At 49.7% G+C, this 27,974-nt stretch overlaps 1 protein-coding gene across 3 annotated transcripts; it reads right to left on the bottom strand.

Annotated features, from left to right (window-relative positions):
- Positions 1-13,415: 13,415 nt before the first annotated feature.
- On the bottom strand, positions 13,416-25,958 carry LOC119950900 (arylamine N-acetyltransferase, pineal gland isozyme NAT-10-like). 3 transcript variants are annotated; one of them, XM_038773820.1, is made up of 3 exons: positions 25,654-25,958; positions 15,868-16,047; positions 13,416-14,720 (listed from the first exon to the last, which is right to left on the bottom strand). In XM_038773820.1, the coding sequence occupies exons 2-3, from the start codon at positions 15,896-15,898 to the stop codon at positions 13,885-13,887; spliced, it is 867 nt and encodes a 288-aa protein (XP_038629748.1). In that variant the 5' UTR covers positions 15,899-16,047; positions 25,654-25,958; the 3' UTR covers positions 13,416-13,884. The 3 variants fall into 3 exon arrangements, with proteins under 3 accessions (XP_038629748.1, XP_038629746.1, XP_038629747.1); XM_038773818.1 differs by having other exon boundaries at positions 13,416-14,763; positions 25,654-25,954; XM_038773819.1 differs by lacking the exon at positions 15,868-16,047 and having other exon boundaries at positions 13,416-14,763.
- Between the last annotated feature and the right edge of the window lie 2,016 nt (positions 25,959-27,974).

Below are 27,974 nucleotides of genomic sequence, written 5' to 3'. Positions count from 1 at the left end.
AGCCACAGTGAGGGGCCGCACGTCTGGAGGTCTCCCTGCTGTCTTCTCCCACTCCCGGCAGGTGCCTTCTCCTGAGGGAGGGTGAATGAATACAGCTGTGTTAGACAGTCTGACGCATGCAGCCCAGGGGGTGGACAGCTGGTGGCCTCAGTGGCCAGGGTACCCATCCATGGCTGCCGGTATGGGTACCGACATGTGGTGCAAGGTGGGGGTTTTCCCACCCTCTCCCTCACACCACCCTCACCCTCACACTACCCTCACACCACCTACCCCACACCACCCTCACCCACACCACCCCATCATCACCTGGGTTACAGGTATGTGGGACGGGTGTTGGTGCCAGGGGCACAGTGCTGCCTACTAACCCCGGCCGTCCTGAGGAGGTTGTGCAGTTTTTTGCGGTACTGCCTGCAGGTCCGGACCACATTGGGGCTGGTTTAGCTCACAAGGCTAAATCGCTGGCTTTTAAAGCAGACCAAGCAGGCCAGCAGCACGGTTCGATTCCCGTACCAGCCTCCCCGGACAGGCGCCGGAATGTGGCGACTAGGGGCTTTTCACAGTAACTTCATTGAAGCCTACTCGTGACAATAAGCGATTTTCATTTCATTGCCCACGGTGCTGACCGCCTCTGCCACCTGCGCCCAGGCAAGGCAAACAGCGGCTGCCTCCTTCCCTGGCCGGGATACAGGGTCATCCTCGTCTCCTCCACAGCGTCCAGGTGGGTCTCGAGCTCTGTGTCCACAAACCTTGGGGCTGCTCTCCATGCTGGTATCTTGCTGGCTGGGGAGGTATGTGTTGGGGGTGCAGTGTGTGTATGTGGCTGCAGCTTGTCAGCCTCCTGAGTGTCAATTGCAAAACTGGTGAATCTCGTGCTGTTTCTCATTGGAATCATTTGTGTTCCACGTGGCACCGGTGCTAGCCCCTGAACGGTAGCGGTCCAGTTGTGGTGCCAATTTTGCAACCTTGAAAGTCCACGAATTCTGTGCCGACGTCACTTGTCTCAGTAAAGGAGAATCCTGCCCCATTTCTACCATCATGATGACAACACAAGGTATTATTTCATTACATTTGGTGCCAGCAGGTGGCTGCACTGAGCTGCCCACCATGTGTGTAACCTCCTAACGTTCAGAGTACATGTGAATGTAACGAATAGAAGGAAGCAAGCTGATTTGAAAGGTTTCTCATTGGTTTGAGAAATGCTAAGAAAGTGATGCCTGTAATATTTCCCGTTTACCAGTTCAGTAAACAACAACCGCAACGTTTATTTATATGTAACTACAATGCAGAGGCTCACAGCCTCGTGGAAGGGAGTCAGCTGCCAGGATCGAACTGATACAGAAACCCGTGATTGCTAATCTGATCCCCAATCCTGCCCCCTGATTGGTTATTCGGCCATGTGACCCTCTTGGCAGATCGCCCGATAAAGAGGGCAAACACCACAAGAGGGATCATGTGTGGAACTTGGTTAGAAACTAAGGGCGGAGCAGAAATCATACTTCAATAAGCAAAATACCACGGATGCCGAAATAAGAACAGAAAATGTTCAGCATGTCTGGCAGCAATTGTGGAGAGAGAAACAGAGTTAATGTTTGTGGTACACCGTATTATATGTAATACAGTACCTGTGTTGGAGATACGTATTAGAGATACGTAGGTAAATCCCTGTCTGCTGGCTCCGCCCAGTGGACGGTATAAAGAGGTGTTCATCGCCGGCTGCAGCCATTCTCTGTTACGAGCTGCTGGGGAACACATCTTGTCTAATAAAGCCTTTGATTATTCTCTAATCTCGCTTTCGCAATACTTGATCGTGCATCAATGTTCAGAGTGTACTTGGCTCTTCATCAGGACTGAGGAGGGAGAAATGTGTTGGATATTTTTTTTTGAAATTTAGATTACCCAATTATTTTTTCCAATTTACGGGGCAATTTAGTGTGGCCAATCCAGCTACTCTGCACATTTTTGGGTTGTGGGGGCGAAACCCACGCAGACACGGGGAGAATGTGCAAACTCCACACGGACAGTGACCCAGAGCCGGGATCGAACCTGGGACCTCAGCGCCGTGAGACGGTTGTGCTAACCACTAGGCCACCGTGCTGCCAGTGTGTTGGATATTAAAGTGTAGCTGGGAGAGATTGAAACAATATGTAGCAACTTTAAGAATTAGAGACAGATGGTCCTGTGTGGGGAGAGGGGGAGGGTTTACATTGGGGTAATACACGTATGGGATATTTTTTTACGGGATTTCAAGATGGTGGAATAAATCATTCTTGATGTTCTTGACAGGACATTGCAAAGAGTCACTAAAACAGTCAGCACTAACTCCAAGGGCTGTTATCGAAGCAAAAGGAAATGACAGGATGCAGAGCCAATGTGAATAGTAGATGTTCCAAACATGGAGACAAGATCTGAATTCCAGAGGTGAGATTAGAGTGACTGCATTTTGTTTGAAGGAGATTCGCTGATGGCAATGCCATTGACCATCAGGGGAGATGGTTAGATTCTTTCTTGTTGGAGATGGTCTTTACTTGCCACCTGTGTGGCATGAATGTGACTCACCATCTATTCATCCAAGCCTAAATGCTTTCTAGTCTTGCTGACTGCGGGAATGGACTGCTTCAGTATATGAAGAGTTGCGGATGGTGCTGAACACTCTACAATCATCAGCATTTTTTCATTTTCTAACCTTATGATGGAAAGAAGGTCATTGATGAAGCAGCTGAATGGTTGGACCTAGGGACACTACTTGAGGACCTCTTACAGTGGTGTCCTGGGCCTGAAAGATTGGCCTCGACCATCACAACCATCTTCCTTTGTGCAGGTTATGATTCAAACTAATGGAGGGTTTTCCCCGATTCCCATTGACTCCAATTTTTTAAGGGCTCCATGATGCCATACTCGGTAAAATGCTGCCTGATGAAGAAAATAACTTATGTGTAGATGCGGAGGCTGTGGGAAATGTTTTAAATAAATATTTTGTCTCTGTGTTTATCAAGGAAATGGATGATACAGATATAGTAGTCCAGGAGGCACACAGAGAGATACTGGATGGGATAATCATAAAGAGAGAGGAAGTATTCGGAGGGCTGGAATCCTTGAAAGTTGATAAGTCACGAGCACCAGATGGATTGTTTCCGAGGCTACTGAAGCAGGTAAGGGAGGAGATAGCAGATGCTCTGAGGATAATTTTCCAATCCTCACTAGACACAGGGGAGATACCGGAAGACTGGACAAATGCAAACGTGGTTCCATTGTTTAAAAAGGGATTGAGGGAAATGACAAACAATTATTGGCCAGTTAGTCTTACGTCAGTAGTGGGAAAATTCATCGAATCAATCCTGAGAGATTGAATTAACTGTCACATAGAAAGGCATAGACTAGTTAGAGATAGTCAGCATGGATCTGTTATAGGAAGGTCTTGCCTCACCAATTTGATTGAATTCTTTGAGGAAGTGACAAGAAGGGTTACTGAAGGTAATGCAGTGGATGTTGTGTACATGGATTTTAGCAAGGTGTTCGACAAGGTCCCACATGGCAAATTGGTCAAAAAAGTCAAAGCCCATGGGATACAGGCAATTTGGCAAACTGGATAAAAAGTTGGTTTAGTAACAGGAAACAAATGGTAATGGTCGATGGCTGCCCTTGCAATTGGAAAATTGTTTCAAGTAGTGTTTCACAGGGCCAGTGCTGGGACCCTGACAGTTTGTGTTATATATTAATGATTCAGATGTGAACGTAGGGGGCATGAGTGGGAAATTTGCAGACCACACAAAGATTGGTGCGCACAGTAAGAAGTCTTTCAACGCCAGGTTAAAGTCCAACAGGTTTGACTTCTTACTGTGCTCACCCCAGCCCATCGCCGGCATCTCCACATAAAGATTGGTGGACAGTGTAGAGGATAGCTATAATCTCCAAAATTGCAGATCGAACTTAACCCAGAGAATTGTGAGGTCATGCATTTAGGGAGGTCAGTTATATGGAGCACACAATAAATGGGAATATACTAAGATGGGTAGATGAAGTGAGAGATCTTGGTGTACAAGTACACAGGTCCCTGAAGGCAGCAGTTCAAGTAGACAAGGTTGTAAAGAAAGCATATGGAATGCTCTCCTTCATTGGCAGAGGTATAGAATATAAAAGTAAGGATATAATGTTGGAATTGTATAAAACACTGGTGAGGCCACAACTGGAAGATTTTTTAAAAAATATTTTTTATTCTCCTCCTTTTTCACATTTTCTCCAAAATTTACACCCAACAATAAACAATAATCAGTAACAAATATGTCAATCCCCATATCAATAACAAGAATCCCATTCTCTCACCAACCCCCAAACATTAGCCCGCATGTTAACATCAACAAATGAGTAAAAGGAATCAGGAATCACCCATAGTCACCATTAACACATACTCTCCCAACCACCCTCCCTGTTCGATGTAATCCAATTCTTGAAAGTGCATAATGAATAATGCCCATGAATTGTAGAACCCCTCCATCCTTCCCCTCAGTTCAAATTTGACCTTCTCAAAAGTCAAGAATTCCAGCAGGTCCCCCCGCCACGCCAGGGCACAGGGTGGAGATGCTGCTCTCCAACCTATCAGGATCTTCCATCGGGCAATCAACGAGGCGAAGGCTACAACATCTGCCTCCGCACCCGTTTCCAACCCTGGCTGGTCCGACACCCCAAATATGGCCTCCTGGGGGGCGTGGTCCAGTTTCACGTGCACCCCCAAGACACAAATCTTTTAGTGTTCCACTTCCTTTCTCCTCCCATCTCCGAAAATTTCTATTTCTCTTCCCTGGCTCAAATGTATGTTCCCCCAAATCGGCATTTCCCTTGCCCCTGCCCCCAACCCGAAGTGCTGGCGAAACTGCCTCCAAATTCTCATCGAGGCTATTACTACCGGACTCCCTGAGTACTTCCCCGGAGCCATCGGGAGCGGCGCTGTTTTTTACAGAGGGTGGTGGGAGTCTGGAATTTGCTGCTCAAGTTGGTGGTGGAGGTAGAGACTCTTAACTCTTTTTAAAAGTATCTGGACCTGCACCTTAAATGCTCTGAGCTACAGGGCGATGGACCGGGTGCAGGAAGGTGGAATTAGAAAGGGCACCTTGGACTTCTGGTGGTGGCCACGCTGTGAGCGGCGGCACACAGGGTGGCTCCTGCTTGAAGGTGTAGAAAAAAAAGCTATTTTGACCTGAAAAGGGGAGTAACTCCAACGGAAAAGTGCAGCTGAAGTTTGGAGGAAAAGATACCCCCCCCCCGGTGTGGCATGTCTGCTGGTTACCAAATCCGGCAGATGAAGGTGAAAGACCTGGCCAAGGAGTTGGAATAGACCGTGGCGCAGCAGCTATTGGAAGGATGGTGGAGGGGGAAGGGTCAGTGCAAATAGCAAAGCCCCAGATGGAACAGTTGATGGTCTTCATCAAGGAAGAGTTCTGGAGAAATGTGTGGAGGTGTAGGGGTCACAGATCCGAGAGATGCTGTCGGACCACAGTGATCAAGCAGCGGCATTGGAGGCATAGGTGGGGCTCAAAATGGCCACGGTTGCTTTTCTCAGCGTGAGGTCGGGCCCCTCTGCTCCATGGTTTCCCAACATGGCAGCCAACTGTGGGTATGCCACTCCGGGGTTTCCCTTTACTCAGAGACCCTCCAAAGTGGCTGCTTGCAGCGCCATCTTGTACCCTCAACCTGCATCTTACCCGCTGAAGCCAATCTGAAAAACAACCCTTTCTTCCCATCCTGTTCCTTTGGTGTTCCTTTCCCTCCTATGCCACCCGTACCCCCCCCCCCCCCCCATGTTTGCCTCTCCCCAGGGCAGCACGGTGGCGCAGTGGGTTAGCCCTGCTGCCTCACAGCGCCGAGGTCCCAGGTTCGATCCCAGCTCTGGGTCACTGTCCGTGTGGAGTTTGCACATTCTCCCCGTATCTGCGTGGGTTTCACCCCCACAACCCAAAGAAGTGCAGGGTAGGCGGATTGGCCACGCTAAATTGCCCCTTAATTGGAAAAAAATGAATTGGGTACTCTAAATTTATATTTTAAAAATGTTTGCCTCTCCCCGTCTCCCCCTCAGCGCTCCCCCTCCCTGTCCCTGTGTCCTCGCCAACCCCAGCTAGGTGCTGCCCCCCTGCCGGGAGGCACGCCGTGGCCCCCCCTTGCTATCTGTCTTCCCGGGCTGGCTAACCCTGCTAGTGTGGTGTCCCCCCCTCCCAGTGCTGGTCTGATCCTAACTTATGCCCGCTGACTGTTCGCTGTCTCTGCCTGTACCTCACCCTCAGCTGCATTCCCCTGTCCTCGCCCTTCCCTGTGACCCAGTCTTTTTGATCAAAGCGAGGCAGTCCCGCGCAAACATATTCACTGTCCAAAGAGTCTCCATTTCTTTAGCGCTCCTCCTCTGATCAGCCTTCATCTTTGCCTCATCTGTCCCTTGTCCAGGCCATTGGTCCGTACAAATGTATTTGCCTCAGCCGGGGTGTTGAGGTAATGTTCTTTAATCTGGTATGTGACCGAGAGCCTGGCTGGGAACAGCGCACCAAATCGCACCCAGTGCTTGTACAGGGCTGATTTTGCCTGATTAAACTCAGTCCTGCTGTTTGCCAGGTTGCCCCAATGCTTTGGTAAATTCGGGTTTTGTGCCCTTCCGAGGTACTTGCTTTAGTCTGTCTTGCCCACCTCAGGATCCTTTCACGATCCTGGTATTGGTGCAGCTTCGCAATGACCACCTTCGGCTTTCCCCCACCTTGGGTTTCGATCTGAGTGATCTGTGTGCTCTGTCGAGCTGTGGGGTTCGGGAAGCTGTCTCTCCGATTAAGTTGCCCAGTATTTGGGTGACGTAGCCCATCGGGCCTCTGCCCTCGATGCTCTGGCAGGCCCACAATCTGAATGTTCCGACGTCAGGACCTGTTTTCTTGGTCCTCGACTTTATCCTTTTAAGTTCCCCTGGGCCGCCACAAACCTTTTAACTTCCGCCTCCAGGGCGACGATACTATCAGCTCTGGTCTGTCGCAGCTTTCTCTCGGTCGTGTATTGTCCTTTCCCTGTGCTTCCACCTTTTCCCCAAACCCGTCAATCGTTGTTTGCATGGAGACCATCGCCTCGGTCACCACCACCTTGACCGCCACCTGGATTTTGACCCATATCGCCTCTTTCAGGTGGTCAGCTCCTTCATGAGGAAAGTCTTCCATCCGTCTCTAGGTGGTGGGGGGGAAGGCTGATGTTCGGGTCTTTAGTCTCCCTCTCTCTTGGATGGCCGGGGCCTCCTCACCTCGTGGGTCTGCCGGCTCGTTCTCCCGCTACACGTGACCCTTTCCTCTACTTCTGCCATCCCTTTGACCCCTCGAGCTCCCATTTGCTGCCATTTTGGTTTTGATCCTTTCTTCTCACTGTTGAGGTTAGTTTGCCTTCGAACCTTCAGGCAACATTTGCCTAAAAGCACCTATTTGGTTCTGGTCTGGAGGAGAGCCGCCTGATGTGCGTCCACTCAGCACATCACCATCACCGGACGTCACATATTCCAATGATGTGTAGGCTCGGTGGATTGGCCATGCCAAATTGCCCCTTAGTGTCCAAAAGGTTAGGTGGGGTTACTGGGTTATGGGGACAGGGTGGAGGCATGGGCTTAAGTTGGGTGCTCTTTCCAAAGGCCAGTGCAGACCCAGTATGCCGAATGGCCTCCTTCTGCACTGTAAATTCTATGATTGATCTGTAACCCAATAAAATAATTGATCCGTAACCCAATAAAATGATTGATCTGTAACCCAATAAATTTTTTGAACTGTAACCCAATAAAATAATTGACGGACTTCCGGTGGCGGCAATGCGAAGCTAAGCCGCACGTTCAGCAGCTCCCGCTTTCTTTGGATTTCCGGGCTCTTTTAAGAGCCCGCAACGGCGCTGTTTCGACTTTTCCCCCGGTGGGAAACACAGCCAGTGTGCCCAGCAGCCGGTGGATGGACTGGACTCGTAGCGGAGCGGTCCAAAAATCGGTTTTACCTCAGAGAACGGCGAGAGGCAGAAAAGGCAAGATGGCGGCGGGTGGGGAAGCAGCGTGGCAGCTGTGGGCGCGGGAGCAGCAGGAGCTGCTTCAGCGCTCCTTCAAGGAGCTCAAAGCCGAGATTCTGGAGCCGTTTAAGGCCTCACTGGACAAACTGGTGGCGACGCAGACGGCTCAGGCCGGGGAGATTCGGGAGCTGCAGCACAAGGCCTCGGAGAATGAGGATGAGCTTTTGGGCCTGGCAGTGAAAGTGGAGTCGCACGAGGCGCTGCACAAGAAATGGCAGGCGAGGATGGAGGAGATGGAGAACCGCTCCCGCCGGAAGAATCTACGGATTTTGGGCCTCTCGGAGGGGCTGGAAGGTTCGGATTTGGCGGCCTATGTGGTCCTAATGTTAAACCTGCTGATGGGTGCAGGGTCGTTTCGTGGTCCCCTGGAGCTGGAAGGCGCCCATCGAGTGCTGCAGCGGAAGCCCAGGCCGAACGAACCGCCCAGGGTGGTGCTGGTCCGTTGTCACCGCTTGGTTGACCGGGAGTGCGTGTTGAGGTGGGCGAAGAAAGAGAGGAGCAGTAGGTGGGAGAACACGGACGTTCAGATTTTTCAGGACTGGAGCGCGGAGGTGGCGAGGAGAAGGGCTGGCTTCAATCAGGCGAAGGGAGTGCTCCACAGGAAAGGGGTGAAGTTTGGCCTTCTACAGCCGGCTCACCTCTGGGTCACGTACAAGGACCGGCAGCTCTACTTTGACTCTCCGGAGGAGGCCTGGGCTTTTGTCCAGGCTGAGAACTTGGATTCGGACTGAGGACTGGGGGGCTGGGGGGAAATGTACTTTGCTTGAAGGCTTTGTCCTCTTGGGTATCCTATCGCCCATAGTGGCTGTGTTTGCTGATGGTTGTTTCCTGTTTGTTTTCGCCGTTTTTGCTATTTGAGTTATGGTTATGTGGGTTCTTTCGGGGTTTCTTTGGGGCTGTTGGTTATTTAGTGTGGTGGTTTTTTTTGTTTTTTCCACTGGTGGGTTGGGGAGTAGTTTGGGGTCCCGATGGGTCATGTGTCCGTCTTTTTCCCGCGTGTTGGGTCGAGTGGCGGGGCTCGGGTTGGAAGCGCGGGCTTTCTTCCCGCGCCGGAGGAATTGGGGGCGGGGCCGGCGCTGGGAGGGAGGAATTGGCGGCTGTGTTGCATCCGGGTGGGGGGGGGGGGGGGGTAGTGGTTAGGGAGGGAGTAGCCGGGGTCAGCAGAAGTCAGCTGACTCACGGAAGTATAATGTTGGGGGTAACGCAGCTAGGGGGGCCCTAGCTTGGGGGTGTTGAGGGGATTTGGGGGGGGGGGAGGAGAGGGGGGGTGCCGGGTTGTTGCTGCAGGGACTGTGAGGGAATGGATGGTGACGGGGGGGTTTGCCACCGTGGGGAGCGGGCTTGGGGGGTTCCCCGGGCACGTGGTGGGTTGAGGAAGGGCTATGGCTGATCGGCGTAGAGGGAGGGGGACGGCCCCTCGGGTTCGGTTGGTCACATGGAACGTGAGCGTGAAGCGATCCCGGGTCTTGGCTCACTGGAGGGAGCTGGGAGCGGATGTGGCTATGCTCCAGGAGACGCACCTCAGGGTTACGGATCAGGTGAGGCTAAGAAAGAGTTGGGTGGGACAGGTGTTTCACTCGGGGCTTGATGCAAAGAACCGTGGGGTGGCAATTTTGGTGGGTAAGAGCCTGTCGTTCGTCGCGTCCAAAGTGGTGGCGGATAGTGCAGGTAGATATGTGTTGGTGAGTGGGAGACTTCAGGGGGAGCGGGTGGTCTTGGTTAATGTTTATGCCCCCAACTGGGATGATGCGGGCTTCATGCGGCGTATGCTGGGCCTGATCCCGGACCTGGAGACAGGGAGATTGATTCTGGGTGGGGACCTTAACACGGTGCTGGATCCGGCTCTGGACCGCACGAAGTCTAGGACGGGCAGGAGGCCGGCAGCGGCCTCGGTGCTGAGGGGGTTCATGGATCAGATGGGAGGGGTGGACCCTTGAAGGTTTTTGAAGCCGGGGGTAGGGAGTTCTCCTTTTTCTCCCATGTTCATAAGGCGTACTCCTGGATTGACTTTTTCGTGCTTAGCAGGGCGCTGATCCCGAGAGTGGTGGGGGCGGAGTATTCAGCAATAGCCATTTCTGATCATGCTCCACATTTGGTGGACCTGGAGCTGGGGGAGGGGAAGGATCAGCGCCCGCTGTGGAGGTTGGATGTGGGGCTTTTGGCAGAGGAGGAAGTGTGCGGTCGGATCCGTAGGGGTATTGAGGGGTATCTGGAAACCAATGACAACGGGTAGGTGCAGGTTGGGATGGTTTGGGAAGCGCTAAAGGCAGTAGTTAGAGGGGAGCTGATCTCTATTCGGGCGCACAGGGAGAGGGGGGAGAGGGTCGAGAGGGAGAGGCTGGTGGAAGAGATGGTCAGGGTGGATAGGAGATATGCAGACACCCCGGAGGAGGGGCTTCTGAGGGAGCGGCGCAGTCTCCAAGCGGAGTTTGACATTTTAACCACCCGTAAGGCGGAGGTGCAGTGGAGAAGGGCACAGGGGGCGTGTATGAGTACGGGGAGAAGGCAAACCGGATGTTGGCTCACCAGCTCCGGAAGCAGGAGGCAGCTAGAGAAATTGGGGGAGCCACGGATGCGGGTGGGAACTTAGTGCGGGGTGGAAAGGACATTAATGGGGTGTTCAGATCCTTTTATGAGGGGCTATATCGGGCGGTACCCCCCGGGGAAGCAGGCGTGATGGACCGCTTTTTGGATAAGCTGGAGTTCCCAAGAGTAGAGGACGAGCGGGTGGAGGATTTGGGGGCCCCAATTGAATTGGAGGAGTTGGTGGAGGTGGTGGGGAGCATGCAGACAGGGAAAGCGCCGGGGCCCGACGGGTTCCCAGTGGAATTTTATAAGAAATTTTCAGATTTGCTGGGCCCGCTGCTGGTGAGGACCCTGAATGAGGCTAGGGAGGGGGGGGGGTTTGCCCCCGACGATGTCCAGGGCAATTATCTCTTTGCTCCTGAAGCAGGACAAGGGCACCTTTCAGTGTGGGTCTTATAGGCCGCTCTCACTCCTTAACGTAGATGTCAAGTTGTTGGCAAAGGTGCTGTCCAGGAGGGTGGAGGATGTGGTCCGGACTGTGATTCATGAGGACCAAACGGGGTTTGTAAAGGGGAGACAATTGAATGCCAACGTGCGGAGGCTCCTGAATGTCATGATGATGGCGCCGGTGGTTGGGGAGTCAGAAATAGTGGCGTCCATGGATGCGGAGAAAGCTTCTGATAGGGTAGAGTGGAGTTACCTGTGGGAGGTGTTGCAGATGTTTGGGTTTGGTGAGGGGTTCATTAGCTGGGTGTGGTGATGAATGGGAGGAGGTCAGAGGACTTTCGGCTTTCCCGAGGGACGAGGCAGGTGTGCCCCTTGTCTCCCCTGCTCTTCGCGTTAGCAATTGAGCCCCTGGCCATGGCGCTGAGGGACTCGAAGGGTTGGAGGGGGATTGTGCTGTGGGGGGAGCACCGGTTGTCGCTGTATGCAGATGATCTGCTGCTGTATGTCGCGGACCCGGCTGAGGGGATGCCAGAGGTGCTGAGGATACTTGAGGAGTTTGGGGACTTTTCGGGATATAAGCTAAATGTGGGGAAAAGCGAGCTGTTTGTCCTGCACCCGGGGGGTCAGGAGAGGGAGCTAGGGGAACTCCCGTTGAGGAGGGCTGAAGGCAGCTTTAGGTATCTTGGGGTCCACGTGGCTAGTACCTGGGAGGCTATGCATAGGCTTAACGTTTCGAGGCTGGTGGAGCAGATGGAGGAGGCGTTCAGGAGGTGGGATGCGCTGCTGCTCTCGTTGGTGGGCAGGGTCCAGTCGGTTAAAATGACGGTGGTCCCGAGGTTTTTGTTTCTTTTCCAGTGCCTCCCCATGTTGATCCCGAAGGCTTTTTTTTAGAAGGGTGAATAAGTCGATTCTGGGGTTTGTGTGGGTGCGGAAGGCCCCGAGAGTAAGGAGGGTATTTTTGGAGCGAAGAAGGGAGCCTGGCGCTGCCCAACCTGTGTGGATATTATTGGACGGCGAACATGGCGATGATTCGCAGGTGGGCGACGGAAGGAGAGGGTGACGCATGGAAGAAGCTGGAGGTGGCATCCTGTGCGGGTACGAGTCCCACTTCCACTCCCCCCGGCTAAGTACTCCACGGGTCCAGTGGTGGTTGCGTCTCTCAAAATCTGGGGACAGTGGAGGCGGCACAGGGGGGAAGTGAAGGCCTCAGTTTGGCCCCCGATACGGGGCAATCACCGTTTTGCGCCAGGGAGAACGGGTGGGGGATTTGGGAGTTGGCACAGGGCAGGCATCAGACAGTTTGGGGACCTCTTCTTGGATGGGAAGTTCGCGACTCTGGAGGAGCTGGTGGGGAAGTGGAACCTGCCCCCTGGGAACGCTTTTAGGTATATGCAGGTCAGGGACTTTGTTAAGAGGCAGGTGGAGGAGTTTCCGTGGCTGCCGCCAAGGGGGGGTGCAGGACAGGGTGCTTTCGGGGACGTGAGTCGGGGAAGGGAAGATCTTGGCTATCTATCAGCTGATGCAGGAGGAGGAGGAGGCCTCAGTAGATGAGCTCAAGGCAAAATGGGAGGAAGAGCTAGGGGAAGAGATTGAGGATGGGACGTGGTCGGACGCCCTGGAAAGGGTGAATTCTTCCTCCACTTGCGCACGGCTCAGCCTAATTCAGCTGAAGGTGCTGCACAGGGCGCACATGACGGGAGCAAGGATGAGCTGGTTTTTCGGAGGGGAAGACAGGTGTGGGAGGTGTTCGGGTGGCCCGGCAAACCACACCCATATGTTTTGGGCATGTCCAGCTCTGGAGGAGTTTTGGAAGGGGTGGCAGGGATTTTGTCAGAAGTGGTTGGGTCTAGGGTCAGGCCGGGCTGGGGGCTCGCGATCTTTGGGGTAGCTTCGGAGCCGGGAGTGCAGGAGGCGAGAGAGGCCGGCATTCTGGCCTTTGCGTCTCTAGTAGCCCGGCGCAGGATTCTGTTACAGTGGAAGGATACGCGGCCCCCGAGTTCGGAGATCTGGGTCAACGACATGGCTGGGTTCATCAAGTTGGAGAGGATGAAATTTGCCCTGAGGGGGTCGGTACAGGGGTTCTTCCGGCGGCGGCAGCCCTTTCTCGATTTCCTGTCGAAGGGGTAGAGAGTGGTCGGTCTCTGCAGCAACCCGGCGGGGGGGGGGGGGGGGGGGGGGGGGTTTGGTGATGGTTGGGGGGGGGGGGGGTTATTTGCGGCAGTGGGTTTGTTATGTTATTTTCTTCTTTCTGGTATTGCTATTTGTTATTATTTATTTTTCGGGGGGGAGAGTTCTTTTCTTGATTTGTTTTGGCGTGGAAACACGCCTTGTTTGTTTTAAATTGCCGGGAGAAAATTGAATAAAAATTATTTTTTTTTTTTAAATAATAATAATTGACCTGTAACCCAATAAAATGATTGATCTGTAACCCAATAAAATGATTGATCTGTAACCCAAAATAATTAATCTGTAATGATTGATCTGCAACCCAATAAAATTATTGATCTGTAACCCACTAAAATAATTGACCTGTAACCCAATAAAATGATTGATCTGTAACCCAATAAAATCATTGATCTGTAACCCACTAAAATAATTGACCTGTAACCCAATAAAATGATTGATCTGTAACCCAATAAAATCATTGATCTGTAACCCACTAAAATAATTGATCTGTAACCCAATAAAGTTATTGATCTGCAACCCAATAAAATGATTGAACAGTACCCAACAAATTGATTTTTCTTTGCTGTAATATTATTGAACTGTTCCCCCATAAAATTATGATCTAGTTCCCAAATAAATTGGTCATCTAACTCCAATTTTTGAAAGGGGAAATCTGATGTTGGGTGGGTATTATTCGAGCAGGAAATTGGTAAAGTTATTCACAGGTATTATCTTCTTGTCCAAGTTCAAGTTGAATGTCTTCTTGATCACACGCTGTACCTCCTCATCAGTCAGTGTTCTCGAGGTTCTCAGGTCTACTCCATCTTCAACATTGAAGATCTGTTCCCAGTACACTGTACCTTTCAGAATCTTAAATCCATTAGTGGTCTGAAAGCAGGTAAGGGATAAGCTTGTAAAAAAGGACATGGGAGAGTTTATCAGGTAGTCCATTGTTCCCTCAAAATCCTCGAGCCTGCAAGGCTTGAGGGTAAAGCAGAGGACTTTTTGGTAGGCAAGTTGTTTTATTTGAGACTGATTATCATTGTTTTGACCAACAATGCAAAGTTTTCTTTTTACTTTATCGAGGTACCAGATACTGTTATCTTCAGTGAGGCGATATGTGCCAGGAAGCTGGGTTTGCTCTTTGCCTGACACCAGCTCGAGGGGTCGTCGCATTTGATAGGATGTTAAAAAGCCCACGTCAGCGACATAATTCTTGGTATCAATGGTCACCAAAAGGAAACCGTGCGATGGGTGAGATTCATATTTTTCCTTTGCTAGTTTGTACAACCTTGTTGCCAAAATCTTCACATTGTATCCCATCTCCTTTAATACCCAGTGGAACAACCCATTATGTTCCAAACAGCAGCCACCTCGATTTTTCCTCACCATTTTATCAAAGACGGTTTCCATGTTGAGAACAATTTCTTCTCCACAGAGTGTACCGAGATTTTCATAGGGAATAGATGTGACGTGGTTTTCCAGCAACGTGCTCAGTGTCTCCAGGTCAGGCTTCTTGTAAGGTCCTGAATAGGCAATTCGTGTAAAATATTCAGAAAGCTTCATTTTCTGTGTTATGGATGATAAATCATAAAGAGAAACATGAAACATCCAAATGCACTAAGTCAAAGGTTAATAATTAATTTGGCGTTTATTACTTTACTGAATATTTTTTTCCACACCTGTCACTTTTCTCAGGAATATCCAGTCCCAATTGCACCTGTTGTCACCGGGCTTAAGTTAGGCTGTGAGACTACAAGCCGTGCTATCAGGCCTTGAGGACAGGGCCCTATCAAATGCCACACTACATGCTGCCAAAGTCCAATAAATTACTCTACAGGGCGGCATGTGGCACAGTGGTTAGCACTGGGACTGCAGTGCTGACGACCTGGGTTCGAATCTCGGCCCTGCGTCACTGTCTGCAGAGAAACATTGGCAACGATTCTATGATTAAAAGCATGAGGGAGGGGCAAGTTGAAGATTTGCTATGTCGAGTAATTTATTTTATTTATTTTTTATAAATTTAGAGCACCCAATTTATTTTTTTCCAATTAAGGGGCAATCTAGCCTGGTCAATGGAGTTTGCACATTATCCCCATGTCTGCGTGGGTTTCACCCCCACAACCCAAATATGTGCGGGTTCGGTGGATTGACCGGGCTAGATTGCCCCTTAATTGGAAAAAAAAAATAATTGGGTGCTCTAAATTTATAAAAAATAAATAAAATAAATTATTCGACATAGCAAATCTTCAACTTGCCCCTCCCTCATGCTCTTTATCATAGAATCATAGAATTTAAAGTGCAGAAGGAAACCATTCGGCCCATCGAGTCTACACCGGCCCCTGATAGAGCACCCTACCTAAGTCGACACTTCCACCCTATCCCCGTAACCCAGCAACCTCACCTAACATTTGGACACTACGGGGCAATTTAGCATGACTAATCACTGACACGAATATCACTCACCCTCTTCTGTTGCTTAACGATGTTGGAGAGATCAGAGGGAATTGTTTTTTTCTCTAAACTAGGAATGACAAGTTATAAATGCTGAAGCTTTGATTAATAAAGGAAATTATACACCCAGAGAACACACCTAATCTAGTTCTTAAAGGGACCATCACTCCAACATACCATAAGTTTTTTTCCCCAAAAGCATAAGGACCATCACAATACCTCCTAAGACGTCTTCACTCTCAATTTGCATTAACTTGCAGCAATTCAGAATTCCAGATAGTGATCCACCTCCAGGGTTTCAATCTCTTGTGATGAATGTAGAAATTGATGATGTGTTAAGCAGGCTGGGTCGATGTGGACTGCACTTGATGCAGTGTAGCGAGAGACAGACCTCCAACACTTGATAAAATACAACACAATTTTATTTACCGTCTTAACTACTATACATGTTCAACTGTGGGTTGACACTATGCTGACTTGACTGGAGACCTGGTACTAGCCTGACCAGACTTACTAGCTACCGCATGGTGTTTGCACTGGCTAGCTCACGAACTCTGACTGTCTCAGGGGCTGGGTCCCGAGAGAGCGGGAAAACTGGTGCCCTCTGGCTTTATAGTGGTCGTGTCCTATCTGGTGATTGGCTGCACTGTGCTGTGTGCTTACTGGTCATCCTGTGTGTCAATCACTGCCTGTCTGCACTCCATCATATACATGGATGTATATTATGACATCTCCCCCCGCTTTTTTTTTGTGTTTAGATAATAAACCCCCACCCCCCCACCCAGCCCCCCTTCCTCACCACCCAGCCACCCCTTCCTTCCTCCCCCCCTTCCTTCCTCCCCCCCTTCCTTCCTCCCCCTCTTCCTTCCTCCCCACCCAGCTGCCCCTTATACGTGGCGCGGTGTCATCATGGCCCCGCGCGATGACGCCGCCGCTCCAGCGCTCCGCACACCGCGTTCCTCGCGGCGCCGCTGCTGACCCCCTCTCAGGCAGTGAATTGGCCGCAGCGTAGGCCCGTGTCGCGTTCCACGATGGCGTGGGCACTTGGTCCGCGCCGCGGAGAATCGCTGCCAATGTTTTTTGAATCTGGCATCCTGAGCAATAATGTTCTGAGTTTGAGATGGAATATGTTTTTTATTTGCAGTAATGCTCTTCTATTTCTTCTACACATTGAACCTTGTTCAGTCTGAACCAAATACGATCTGGGTTGTCTTAAAACTTCAGCTGTGTGTTGCCGTCCACCATCATGATTTTGTAAACAAACGTAATCTCCTTCTTTTAACTTTGATCAAAGTTTTGTGTGCTTGTTGTCGTATTCTTTTTGTATTTATAACCTTAGACGGCTATGTATTTCTTGATCATCCATGTTCTGAATCGCGATCTCTGGTAATGTGGTGCGAATTTTTCTTCCCATCAACATCTGAGCTGGCGATAAGGCTGATGACAATGGGTTGCTGTGTATGTTGACAGTGCCAAAGATAAGTTTTTGTTGTCATCGAGTGCTTTGCTGAATAGTTTTTTGACTATTCCTCTGCCTTTCTCTGCTTTGCCATCAGATTGGGGGTACAATGGGCTTGATGTGATGTGGTAAAAATTATAACGTTCTGCAAATTGTGCCCACTCCCAGCTGGTGAAGCAAGGATCATTGTCAGAGACAACGTTTAATGGAATTCCAATGCGAGCAAAAACAGATTTTGTTGTTCATATTACAGATCTCATCATTGAATCATTCAGCATAATCAGCTCGGGATATTTGGAATAGTAGTCAATTATGACTAGATAGTCATGATCTTTAAAGTAGAACAGATCCATACCAACTTTCATCCGTGGATTGATGATGAGTTAATTTTCTTCCAAGCGACTGCAGCTGGTTTCTCTGCAGCAGCTGAGTCCCCGCAACCAGAGCGAAGCGGGAGCGGCTTCCTTCCCCGGCCGGCCAGCCGGCTTCCTTCCCCGGGAGGAAAGGGGGGGGAGGGGGTGAGAGGGGTGGAGAGGGGGTGGAGAGAGGAGGGGGGAGAGAGGGGGGAGGGGGAGAGAGGGGGAGAGGGGAGGGGGAGAGGGGAAGGGGGGAGAGGGGAAGGGGTGAGAGGGAGGGGGGAGAGGGAGGAAAGGGGGGGGCAGAGGGAGGAAAGGGGGGGGAGAGGGAGGAAAGGGGGGGAACAAAAAAATTAAAAATAAAGAAAAAAAAACATTTTCTTCCAAGCTTTCTTTGCATTGCACAGATTGATGCATCTGACAAATGCTGCATTCCTGCACATGATTGTCCGCATCCTTGTTGATTCCAGACCAGTACACAGGTTGTCTTGCTCGTCTATGACATTTTTCAATACCTTGGTGAGATAGAACATAGAGTGCAGAAGCAGGCCATTCGGCCCATCAAGTCTGCACCGACCCACTTAATCCCTCACTTCCACCCTACCCCGTAACCTAATAACCCCATCTAACCTTATTTTTGGACACTAAGGACAATTTAGCATGGCCAATCCATCTAACCTGCACGTCTTTGGACCATGGGAGGAAACCCACGCAGACACGGGGAGAACGTGCAGACTCTGTATAGACAGTGACCCAGCGGGGAATCGAACCTGGGACCCTGGCACTGTGAAGCCACAGTGCTAATCACTTGTGCTACTGTGCTGACCCTTGTGTGTCTGTTACTACACAATCAGGAAAAAAATCGTAGGATATTCGTCCTTCAACAATTCAGTTGTTTGATTTTCCTCTGGCTCAGCAACCACAGTAGGCATCACTCCCACCTGCAATCCAGCTATATCGTTACCCGAAATGAACTGTATTCCTGGACAAGATAATTTCTCTATTACTCCTACTACCACTTCACCACTCTTCACTGGACGTCCCAACCTTACTTTATATAATGGAACACTATTCATCTCACCCTGAATTCCACATTTTACCACCTTTTCTAGCAATATTCCTCCCAAACTACATAACTCCTCATCTCTTGCCATTAAAGATTGATTAGCTCCCGTATCTCTTAAAATTCTGACTTCTTTATCTGCTCCTCCTGGTACACATGAGTAAACTTTACCCACACAAGTAAATTGTTTAAAGAGATCTGACATCTTCTTATCAATCACCTCTTGATCTGGCTGTACATTCTTTTGTACCTCCTTCACTTCACTTGGGCTTTCCTTCACCACTTTAACAAACCCCACTGTCTTATCCTGTTTTACCACATCAGCCTTCCCAGTGCTTTTCTTCAACCCCCAACACTGTGACTTTACATGGCCTAGTTTATTGCGATAAAAACATCTGAAACTTTTCATTTCTCAAGCCAGGACAGCTGGTAGGATTTCAGGACGCGCGACAACGCAGAATCGCCGAGCAGAAATTTATAGCCAGGTTTCGCACACGTGAGTGCAGCCTCAACTGGGACCTGGAATTCATGTCGCATTACATTCACCCCCCACCATCTGGCCTGGGCTTGCGAAATCCTACCAACTGTCCTGGCTTGAGACAATTCAAACCTCTTTAACCTGGGGTTACCCCTATCTCTGGATCTGTAAAGACTTGATTACCTGCAAATGCTTGCATTCTAAGTATTGTCCGGCATCTTTGAATTTGTCTATATATATGTTTCTGGAACAAACCTCCTCATTCACCTGAGGAAGGGGCAGTGCTCTGAAAGCTAGTGTTTGAAACAAACATGTTGCACTTTAACCTGGTGATGTAAGACTTCTTACTGTGCTCACCCCAGTCCAACGCTGGCATCTCCACATTATAACAGCAGATGAACTTAGAGCTTGGATTAGTACTTGGAACTATGATGTTGTTGCCATTACAAAGACCTGGTTGAAGGAAGGACAGGATTGGCAGCTAAACTTTCCAGGATTTAGAAGTTTCAGGCGGGATAGAGGGGGGTGTAAAAGGGGTGGCGGAGTTGCGCTACTGGTTAGGGAAAATATCACGGCTGTACTACGGGAGGACACCTCAGAGGGCAGCGAGGCTATATGGGTAGAGATCAGGAATAAGAAGGGTGCAGTCACAATGTTGGGGATTTACTACAGGCCTCCCAACAGCCAGCGGGAGATAGAGGAGCAGGAAGGTAGACAGATTTTGGAAAGGAGTAAAAGCAACAGGGTTGTTGTGATGGGAGACTTCAACTTCCCCAATATTGACTGGGACTCACTTAGTGCTAGGGGCTTAGACGGGGCAGAGTTTGTAAGGAGCATCCAGGAAGGCTTCTTAAAACAATATGTAGATAGTCCAATTAGGGAAGGGGCTGTACTGGACCTGGTATTGGTAGAAGTTTCAGTAGGGAAGCATTTCGGGAACAGTGGCCACAATTCAGTAAGTTTTAAAGTGCTGGTGGACAAGGATAAGAGTGGTCCTAGGGTGAATGTGCTAAATTGGGGGAAGGCTAATTATAACAATATTAGGCAGGAACTGAAGAACCTGGATTGGGGGAGGATGTTTGAGGGTAAATCAACATCTGACATGTGGCAGGCTTTCAAATGTCAGTTGAAAGGAATTCAGGACTGGCATGTTGCTGTGCGGAAGAAGGATAAATACGGCAAATTTCGGGAACCTTGGATAACGAGAGATATTGTTAGCCTCGTCAAAAAGAAAAAGGAGGCATTTGTCAGGGCTAGAAGGCTGGGAACAGACAAAGCCTGTGTGGAATATAAGGAAAGTAGGCAGGAACTTAAGCAAGGAGTCAGGAGGGCTAAAAGGGGTCACGAAAAGTCATTGGCAAATAGGGTTAAGGAAAATCCCAAGGCTTTTTAACGTACATAAAAAGTAAGAGGGTAGCCAGGGAAAGGGTTGGCCCACTGAAGGATAGGCAAGGGAATCTATGTGTGGAGCCAGAGGAAATGGGTGAGGTACTAAATGAATACTTTGCATCAGTAGTCACCAAAGAGAAGGAATTGGTGGATCACTGGAGAAGGGCATGTAGATAGCCTGGGTCACATTGAGATCCAAAAAGACGAGGTGTTGGGCATCTTGAAAAATATTAAGGTAGATAAGTCCCCAGGACCTGATGGGATCTCCCCCAGAATACCGCAGGAGGCTAGAGAGGAAATTGCTAAGGCCTTGACAGAAATCTTTGGATCCTCACTGACTTCAGGTGATGTCCCGGAGGACTGAGAATAGCCAATGTTGTTCCTTTATTTAAGAAGGGTAGCAAGGATAATCTAGGGAACTACAGTCCGGTAAGCCTTACGTCAATGGTAGAGATATTACTGGAGAGAATTCTTCGAGACAGGATCTACTCCCATTTGGAAGCAAATGGACATATTAGCGAGAGGCAGCATGGTTTTGTGAAGGGGAGGTCGTGTCTCACTAACTTGATAGAGTTTTTCGAAGAGGTCACAAGGATGATTGATGCAGGTAGGGCAGTGGATGTTGTCTACATGGACTTCAGTAAGGCCTTTGACAAGGTCCCTCATGGCTGACTGGTACAAAAGGTGAAGTCACACGGGATCAGGGGTGAGCTGGCAAGATGGATACAGAACTGGCTAGGTCGTAGAAGGCAGAGAGTAGCAATGGAAGGGTGCTTTTCTGATTGGAGGGCTGTGACTAGTGGTGTTCCGCAGGGAGTGCTGGGACCTTTGCTGTTCGTAGTATATATCAATGATTTGGAGGAAAATGTAACTGGTCTGATTAGTAAGTTTACGGACGACACAAAGGCTGGTTGAATTGCGGATAGCGATGAGGACTGTCACAGGATACAGCAGGATTTAGATCGTTTGGAGACCTGGGCGGAGAGATGGCAGATGGAGTTTAATCAGGACAAATGTGAGGTAATGCATTTTGGAAGATCTAATGCAGGTAGGGAATATACAGTGAATGGTAGAACCCTCAAGAGTATTGACAGTCAGAGAGATCTAGGTGTACAGGCCCACAGGTCACTGAAAGGGGCAACACAGATGGAGAAGGTTGTCAAGAAGGCATACGGCCTCCTATCTGCAACAACCATAGGTTCACGCCAGCGCTGACTGACGCCACCTTCAAAAGGTGGGGACAGGACAGAGGGACACTGACAGTCAGGGACCTATACATGGACGGCAGGATCGCAACACTGGGCGAACTGACAGAGAAATTCCAGCTAGCCAGGGGGAACAAGCTAAGGTACCTGCAATTAAAACACTTCCTACGAAAGGAGACAAGGACATACCCACAACCACCATGACAGACACTCCTGGAAGAACTATTGGACGCAAGCATACTAGACAAGGGAAACTGTAGCGACATGTACGACCGACTGACAGAAAGGGCCGACACCGTACTGGATGCAACAAGAAAGAAATGGGAGGAGGTCCTGGGGATTGAAATAGGGTGGGACTCTAGAGCGAAGCACCACATAGGGTCAACTCCACCTCCACGTGCGCAAGGCTCAGCCTGACGCAACTAAAAGTGGTACATAGAGTCCACTTAACAAGAACCCTTATGAGTAGGTTCTTCCCAGAGGTGGAGGACAGATGTGAACAGTGCCAAAGAGGCCCGGCCAACCACGCCCACATGTTCTGATCTTGCGCCAGACATGTTGAGTACTGGACAGCCTTCTTCGAGGCCATGTCCAAAGTGGTGGGGGTGAGGATGGAGCCATGCCAAAAAGTGGCGGTCTTCGGGGTTTCAGACCAGCCAGATCTATTCCTGGGGAGGAGGGCGGACGCCCCTACCTTTGCCTCCCTGATTGCCCGCCGTAGAATCCTGTTTGGCTGGTGGTCAGCAACACCACCCAAAGCTGCAGACTGGCTGTCCGACCTCTCGGAATCTCTCCAAATGGAGAAAATCAAATTCGCCATCCGAGGGTCAGACGACGGCTTCCACAGAACGTGGGAGCCGTTCACCCAATTGTTCCGGGACCTGTTCATGGCCAACAAACAAGCAGAAGAGCAGCCAGGTAGCCAAGAAACGGGAAAGTAGCCAAAGCATGAGAGGGAGAGATAGACAGGAAGAGGGGAAGAGGGACAGCTAAATCTAAGAGGAAGGAAAGGCGAACCACAGGGCTCGGGGGGCAGAAGCAGGGAGAGGGGGGGCAGAGGGGAGAGACAGGGAACAATAGAGGAGAGCCAGGGAAGGGGAGGGGGGAGGCAGGGAAACGTTAACAAACTTGGCATCCACAGAAACAGAGAAAATGGGAAAGACGGGAGGGCCGCAGAAACGGAAGTGCGCATGAGACGACAACGTCAGCGAAATCCGTCCGGAAGAAGCAAGGAACAACACCACAAACGGATGCCTACATATGTGTGTAAATAACTTTGCCAAGGGTACAGAGCTACCGCTGTTGAACGGGGGCACAATACCGTCCGCTGATTTCGCGGGGAAAATTAACACTTCAACAGCAGCAGTGACCCATGGCAGGGGGGGGGGGGGGCAGTGAGTGCCCCGATGGGAGGGGGTGGGAGGATTGAGGTGCGTGGGGTAACGTCTAGTGGATTGCTGATGTATATTCTCTTTATGCACTAGATTAATGTTCACTAAGTTGCTGTGTTAAGATTATTACTATTTAATATAGAAAATTTTGCACATTTGATTTGGGGGGGCGATTTCCTTTCCTTTTTGTAAGGGGCGCATGCTCTATCCTGTTTTGAATTTAGTGTTAATTTGCTAAACTGTATCGTTTAGAGGGTTAAGTTGTTCTGTTCTGTTGGCATGTTGCCCTTCTTTCTTTGTATTATTTTCCTTTTTGGAGGGTTTTGTAAACTTATTGAATACTTTGAATAAATACATTTTTTTAAAAAGAAGGCATACGGCATGCTTGCCTTCATTGGCCGGGGCATTGAGTGTAAGAATTGGCAAGTCATGCTGCAGCTGTATAGAACCTTAGTTAGGCCACACTTGGAGTATAGTGTTCAATTCTGGTTGCCACACTACCAGAAGGATGTGGAGGCCTAAGAGAGGGACTGGTACTGGTAGAAGAGATTTACCAGGATGTTGCCTGGTATGGAGGGCTTTAGCTATAAGGAGCAGTTGAATAAACTCGGTTTGTTCTCACTGGAACGACGGAGGTTGAGGGGCGACCTGATAGAAGTCTACAAAATTATGAGGGACATAGACAGAGTGGATAGTCAGAGGCTTTTTCCCCAGGGTAGAGGAGTCAATTACTAGGGGGCTTTAAAACTGTTTTAAACTGCGAGGGGCAAAGTTTAAAGGAGATGTACGAGGCACGTTTTTTTACACAGAGTGTAGTGGGTGCCTGGAACTCGCTGCCGGAGGAGGTGGTGGAAGCAGGGTCGATCGTGACATTTAAGGGGCATCTTGACAAATACATGAATAGGATGGGAATAGAGGGATATAGGCCCAGGAAGTGTAGAAGATTTTAGTTTAGATGGGCAGCATGGTCGGCACAGGCTTGGAGGGCTGAAGGGCCTGTTCCTGTGCTGTACTTTGCTTTGTTCTTTGTACTCTGTGGTGACATCTAATGTTGAGATACAGGAACATCATCATGTTAACCCTTTACACTCCCTACATTATACATATCATTACAACCGCCTTGGCCCATCATGGGGTTCAGCACTCCCGGGCCACACGGGTAGAGACTACAAGTGATCCGCGCCCAAGTGATTCCCAGCCACGGGAGCCAGAGAATCATGGAGGGCAAGAGCAGAGGGTGCTGGGCCCGCTAAATAGATCCAAATGGGTCATTAAGACCTAATTGCATTTATTTATATCCCCAGATCGACACGCAGTAGTGGTCCTCGTTCCTGCCCCCAATGAGGGTTTGGGGCAGAGTGATTGGGTCGGAGCCGGGCATGGATCCCAATTCTTCCCCGAAGCCTGATTCCCTGTCCCATTGTGGAACTCAATCCGGGCGTCCCTGGACGGAGTTTCTCGCCCATTGTATCTGTGAACAGTTTGATACAATGTTGTGCAGCAGGCTGTTATCCCACTGAAATCTCCACAGGCTGCCGGGAAAGAGCCTGTTGTGAAGAGTTTCACTGCCATCTTCAATGATTCAATCCCCGGGGGCTCCCAACGTAGTTGATGCAATCCCTCCAGCAAACATCTCACAAAGTGATGTTCTTGAGGCTCTTGAGAACCTGAGTCTCCTGAGAACCTGAGTCTCCACCGGCACGGAGTCTCGCTCAGTTTCAGGGAGCAAAATCTCTGCATGGTTAGTCTTGGGGAAGTTTATGGGTTACTCCTGCCGCACCCCCCCCCCCCCCCCCCCCCCCCCCCCCCTCACCGTGGACTGGTGCTGCTCTGCCTGACAAAACAGCAGCATCCTGAGCTTCACAGATTTCCCTTCTTCCTCTTGCCTCTCCCTCTAATCCTTCCCTCTTCCTCACTGGAGGTTGTGTCTCCATCTAATAATAATCGTCACAAGTAGGCTTCAACTGAAGTTACTGTGAAAAGCCCCTAGTCGCCACATTCTGCCGCCTGTTCTGGGAGGCTGGTACGGGAATTGAACCCGTGCTGCTGGCATTGCTCTGCATTACAAGCTAACTGTTTAGCTCACTGTGCTCATCTCAGATCATTTAGAAACAACCTGAGATCACAATGTCAGATAGACAGGAGCAGCTGAAAGGCAGCCCGCCAAGAGCACACGCAGTCGTCAGGCTAGAGGTCCGACCACCCAAGTTATGGGTGGTGCTTTGTGTCACTGCAGACAGAACTCGTGGCATTGGGGGCAGGGCTTGTCACCATTGGGCTGGCAACATCGATGGTGAATATTTCACCTTTTTAATATCATTTACCGTATATCATATCAGCGGGAAACTGCTTCAAAAGATTAGCTTCTTAAAATACTTGCCTCAGGCTGTAGTAATCCAATATACTTCTCAGCAATACCATCAGCAGAAAACAAAACAGAGTTATTTTGGTCAATGTAACATTTCCCCAATTCCATGTGCTCTTTCATAGAAACTAAAGAATCGTGAAACTCAGAGTGGCAGTGGATCTTGGGGAAATGGCGGGCTCTGACACTGACCTCCAATCTCCAGGCCGTGATGCAGACTACCCCACCCCACCCTTTCCTAAACCAAGGAACTGAAAGGCGACCTGCTTTAAATGCAAACTGACTCCCAACTCACTTACCTGCAATTCAGCAAATTCGACCCCGTTCCGAACTCCAGTCGAGGGAGCTGAATGGAGTGATCGTTCTCTGACTGGACTGTCACAGAATGAATGTCACACAGACTTCCAAACTGACACCCTCTCTCCCTATATTGAAATACAGGTTGGCAGAGTGTCTTCAGGCTTTCGATGTAAACTGACTCTCACTTCACTCACTTGGCAATGCATTCCAACTAAGATTATGAGACAATAACAGGTCAGACAGGTTTTACTGTTTATTTCTGTTCTAACACGTGAACATCAAGAGTCCAAACTTCCCTGGTAATGGAGCAGTGCTTCCCCATGACAAGGAGAGCCTTCCCTTGTATATAAACCCCAGCCTGGGTGTAGCCACCTGGGTTGGCCACTTCCTCACACAAAATGGAAGAACACAAAGGTTCACAACATCGAGGGCCGAAGGGCCTGTTCTGTGCTGTACTGTTCTATGTTCTATGTTACAGGGAAAAATGGACATTGGCAAAGAAACAAGCAGTCTGCAGAATCCCCTGTATTCTAGCTGCCACAGAAACCAGACAGAATTGTAACTAACGAGCTGCGCATAATAAGTGAGCAATTCCCTGTGATTCCCAGGCACAGTGGACACAACAGTTAACTGCAATTGAAACATTCTATGGAAGGTCAGACATTCCAGCGCCAGTGGAGTGTAAGACATGGGACACCAATAAGGTGTAAGGAACCGCCCGGTGATCGAGGAACGGCCCCGTTATTGGGGAAATTCAAATCAATCGATTGGGAAGAGACCCAATCGATTGCAGGTTTATAGAGGGTCCGCCCAGAAGGATGCGAAGCCCCTGGGACCTATAAAAGTCAGGTCCCAGGACTGATTCGCTCTCCTTGACCAGCCTCCCTGCGTTCTTCTTTGACAAGCCGTCCCTGCGTTCTTCTTTGACAAGCCGGCCCTCCCAGCAGGACACCTTTGCAGCAGAAGAACCTTGAGAAGGAAAGGCCTGGTCAGCAGCCGCCATCAAGTAAGTGTCATACAACGCACGCTACGAGAGTAGACACTCCTGACCCCTTTAGTCCACACCAACTGGAAGCCTGCGGATCCAGGACAAAGCAAGAGGCCACTGTTCCCTGATCCGGCAGTTCCCTTATTCCAGATAAGTATTGGCCTGTTAGTGGTAGGAATAGCCTAGTCTTTTAGTTTTATATGCATAATTAGTAGATAACTATTATAATAAACGTGTCTTGTTTGATCTTACTAACTGGTGTATTGAGTTATTGGTCTGAACTTGAACTTGAATCGTGTGGTGGTATCTTAACAATACCTGGCGACTCTAGAGCTCTAGACTCTAGACCGCAGAGCCAAATTGAGTGTAAAGCACACTCACCCAGAACGAGCAACATTTAGTAGCAGACTCTGATGGGACTCGACTAGAAGTGCCCCCCCCCCCCCCCCCCACTCCGAGAGAACCCAGAAATTTGAATCAGAAATCCAATTGGGAAAAGGAAAAAAAACCCACAAGTGTTCAAGTAGTTCAAATCAATCCTCATAATTCGGAAGTGTGTTTTTGCATGCATAACTAACAGGGTTATAAGGTAAAACCGAGAGATTTTTGTTGCGACAAACTGTCGGGAGTTTATAATTCGGAAAATAGCGAAAGCCGTACCCGTATTTTATAGCACCGCCTTAATATCCCTTGTTCCAAATTTAAAAGAGAGCATAAGATAGGAGAAATGGCCATGCAGGCAATGGAGCGCCTCATGAACCCAGAGCAGTTTGTGGTCGCAGCGACCAACAGAAGCAGAGTAGGTCAGTGTCCCGTTTGGGAGCTGGAACTCAGGAAGTACCTCAAAGGGAAAGGATGGCCCCGTTGGAGTGAGTTTTGTTTGAATGAGGAGACAGGTCCCGGGAGTATAGGACATACTTGGTGGGAGAACTTGTCTGAAATTCATAAGAAAGGTTTGAGTAAAGCACGTAAGCCGATGGCAATTGTGTCCTGCTTGGCACAATTGCGAGGCACAGAGGAGGTCGTCAGGACGCTCCGAGCAGATTTAGAGGAGAGAAATAGAATGAGCAAAGTGGATGTCAGGGACATCGAAAGAGAGAATTTAGAATTAAGGCAAAAGTTGGCAGATAAGGATAGAGAGGTGGATGATGCCAAGAGGGCACACCAGTCTTGTCTAGCCCATCTGAGCAGCTCCCAGGTACAATACGAAAAAGCCTATCAGGATGTGCAGTGTGCAGTCTTGATAAGACAAGAATCAGAGAAGCAAGTAGAGACACTGAATGAGCAGTGTAGCGACCTGAAGGCAGCTTTAAGGGCACTCCATGCTGCCAC

The sequence above is a fragment of the Scyliorhinus canicula genome, chromosome 16 (assembly GCF_902713615.1).
Source record: "Scyliorhinus canicula chromosome 16, sScyCan1.1, whole genome shotgun sequence".
Lineage (NCBI taxonomy): Eukaryota > Metazoa > Chordata > Chondrichthyes > Carcharhiniformes > Scyliorhinidae > Scyliorhinus > Scyliorhinus canicula.
This window is presented reverse-complemented; position numbering and strand designations above follow the sequence as displayed.

Coding starts and splice junctions, on each gene's coding strand:
- LOC119950900 (XM_038773819.1), bottom strand. CDS start 14,760: ATGAAGCTTTCTGAATATTTTACACGAATTGCCTATTCAGGACCTTAC.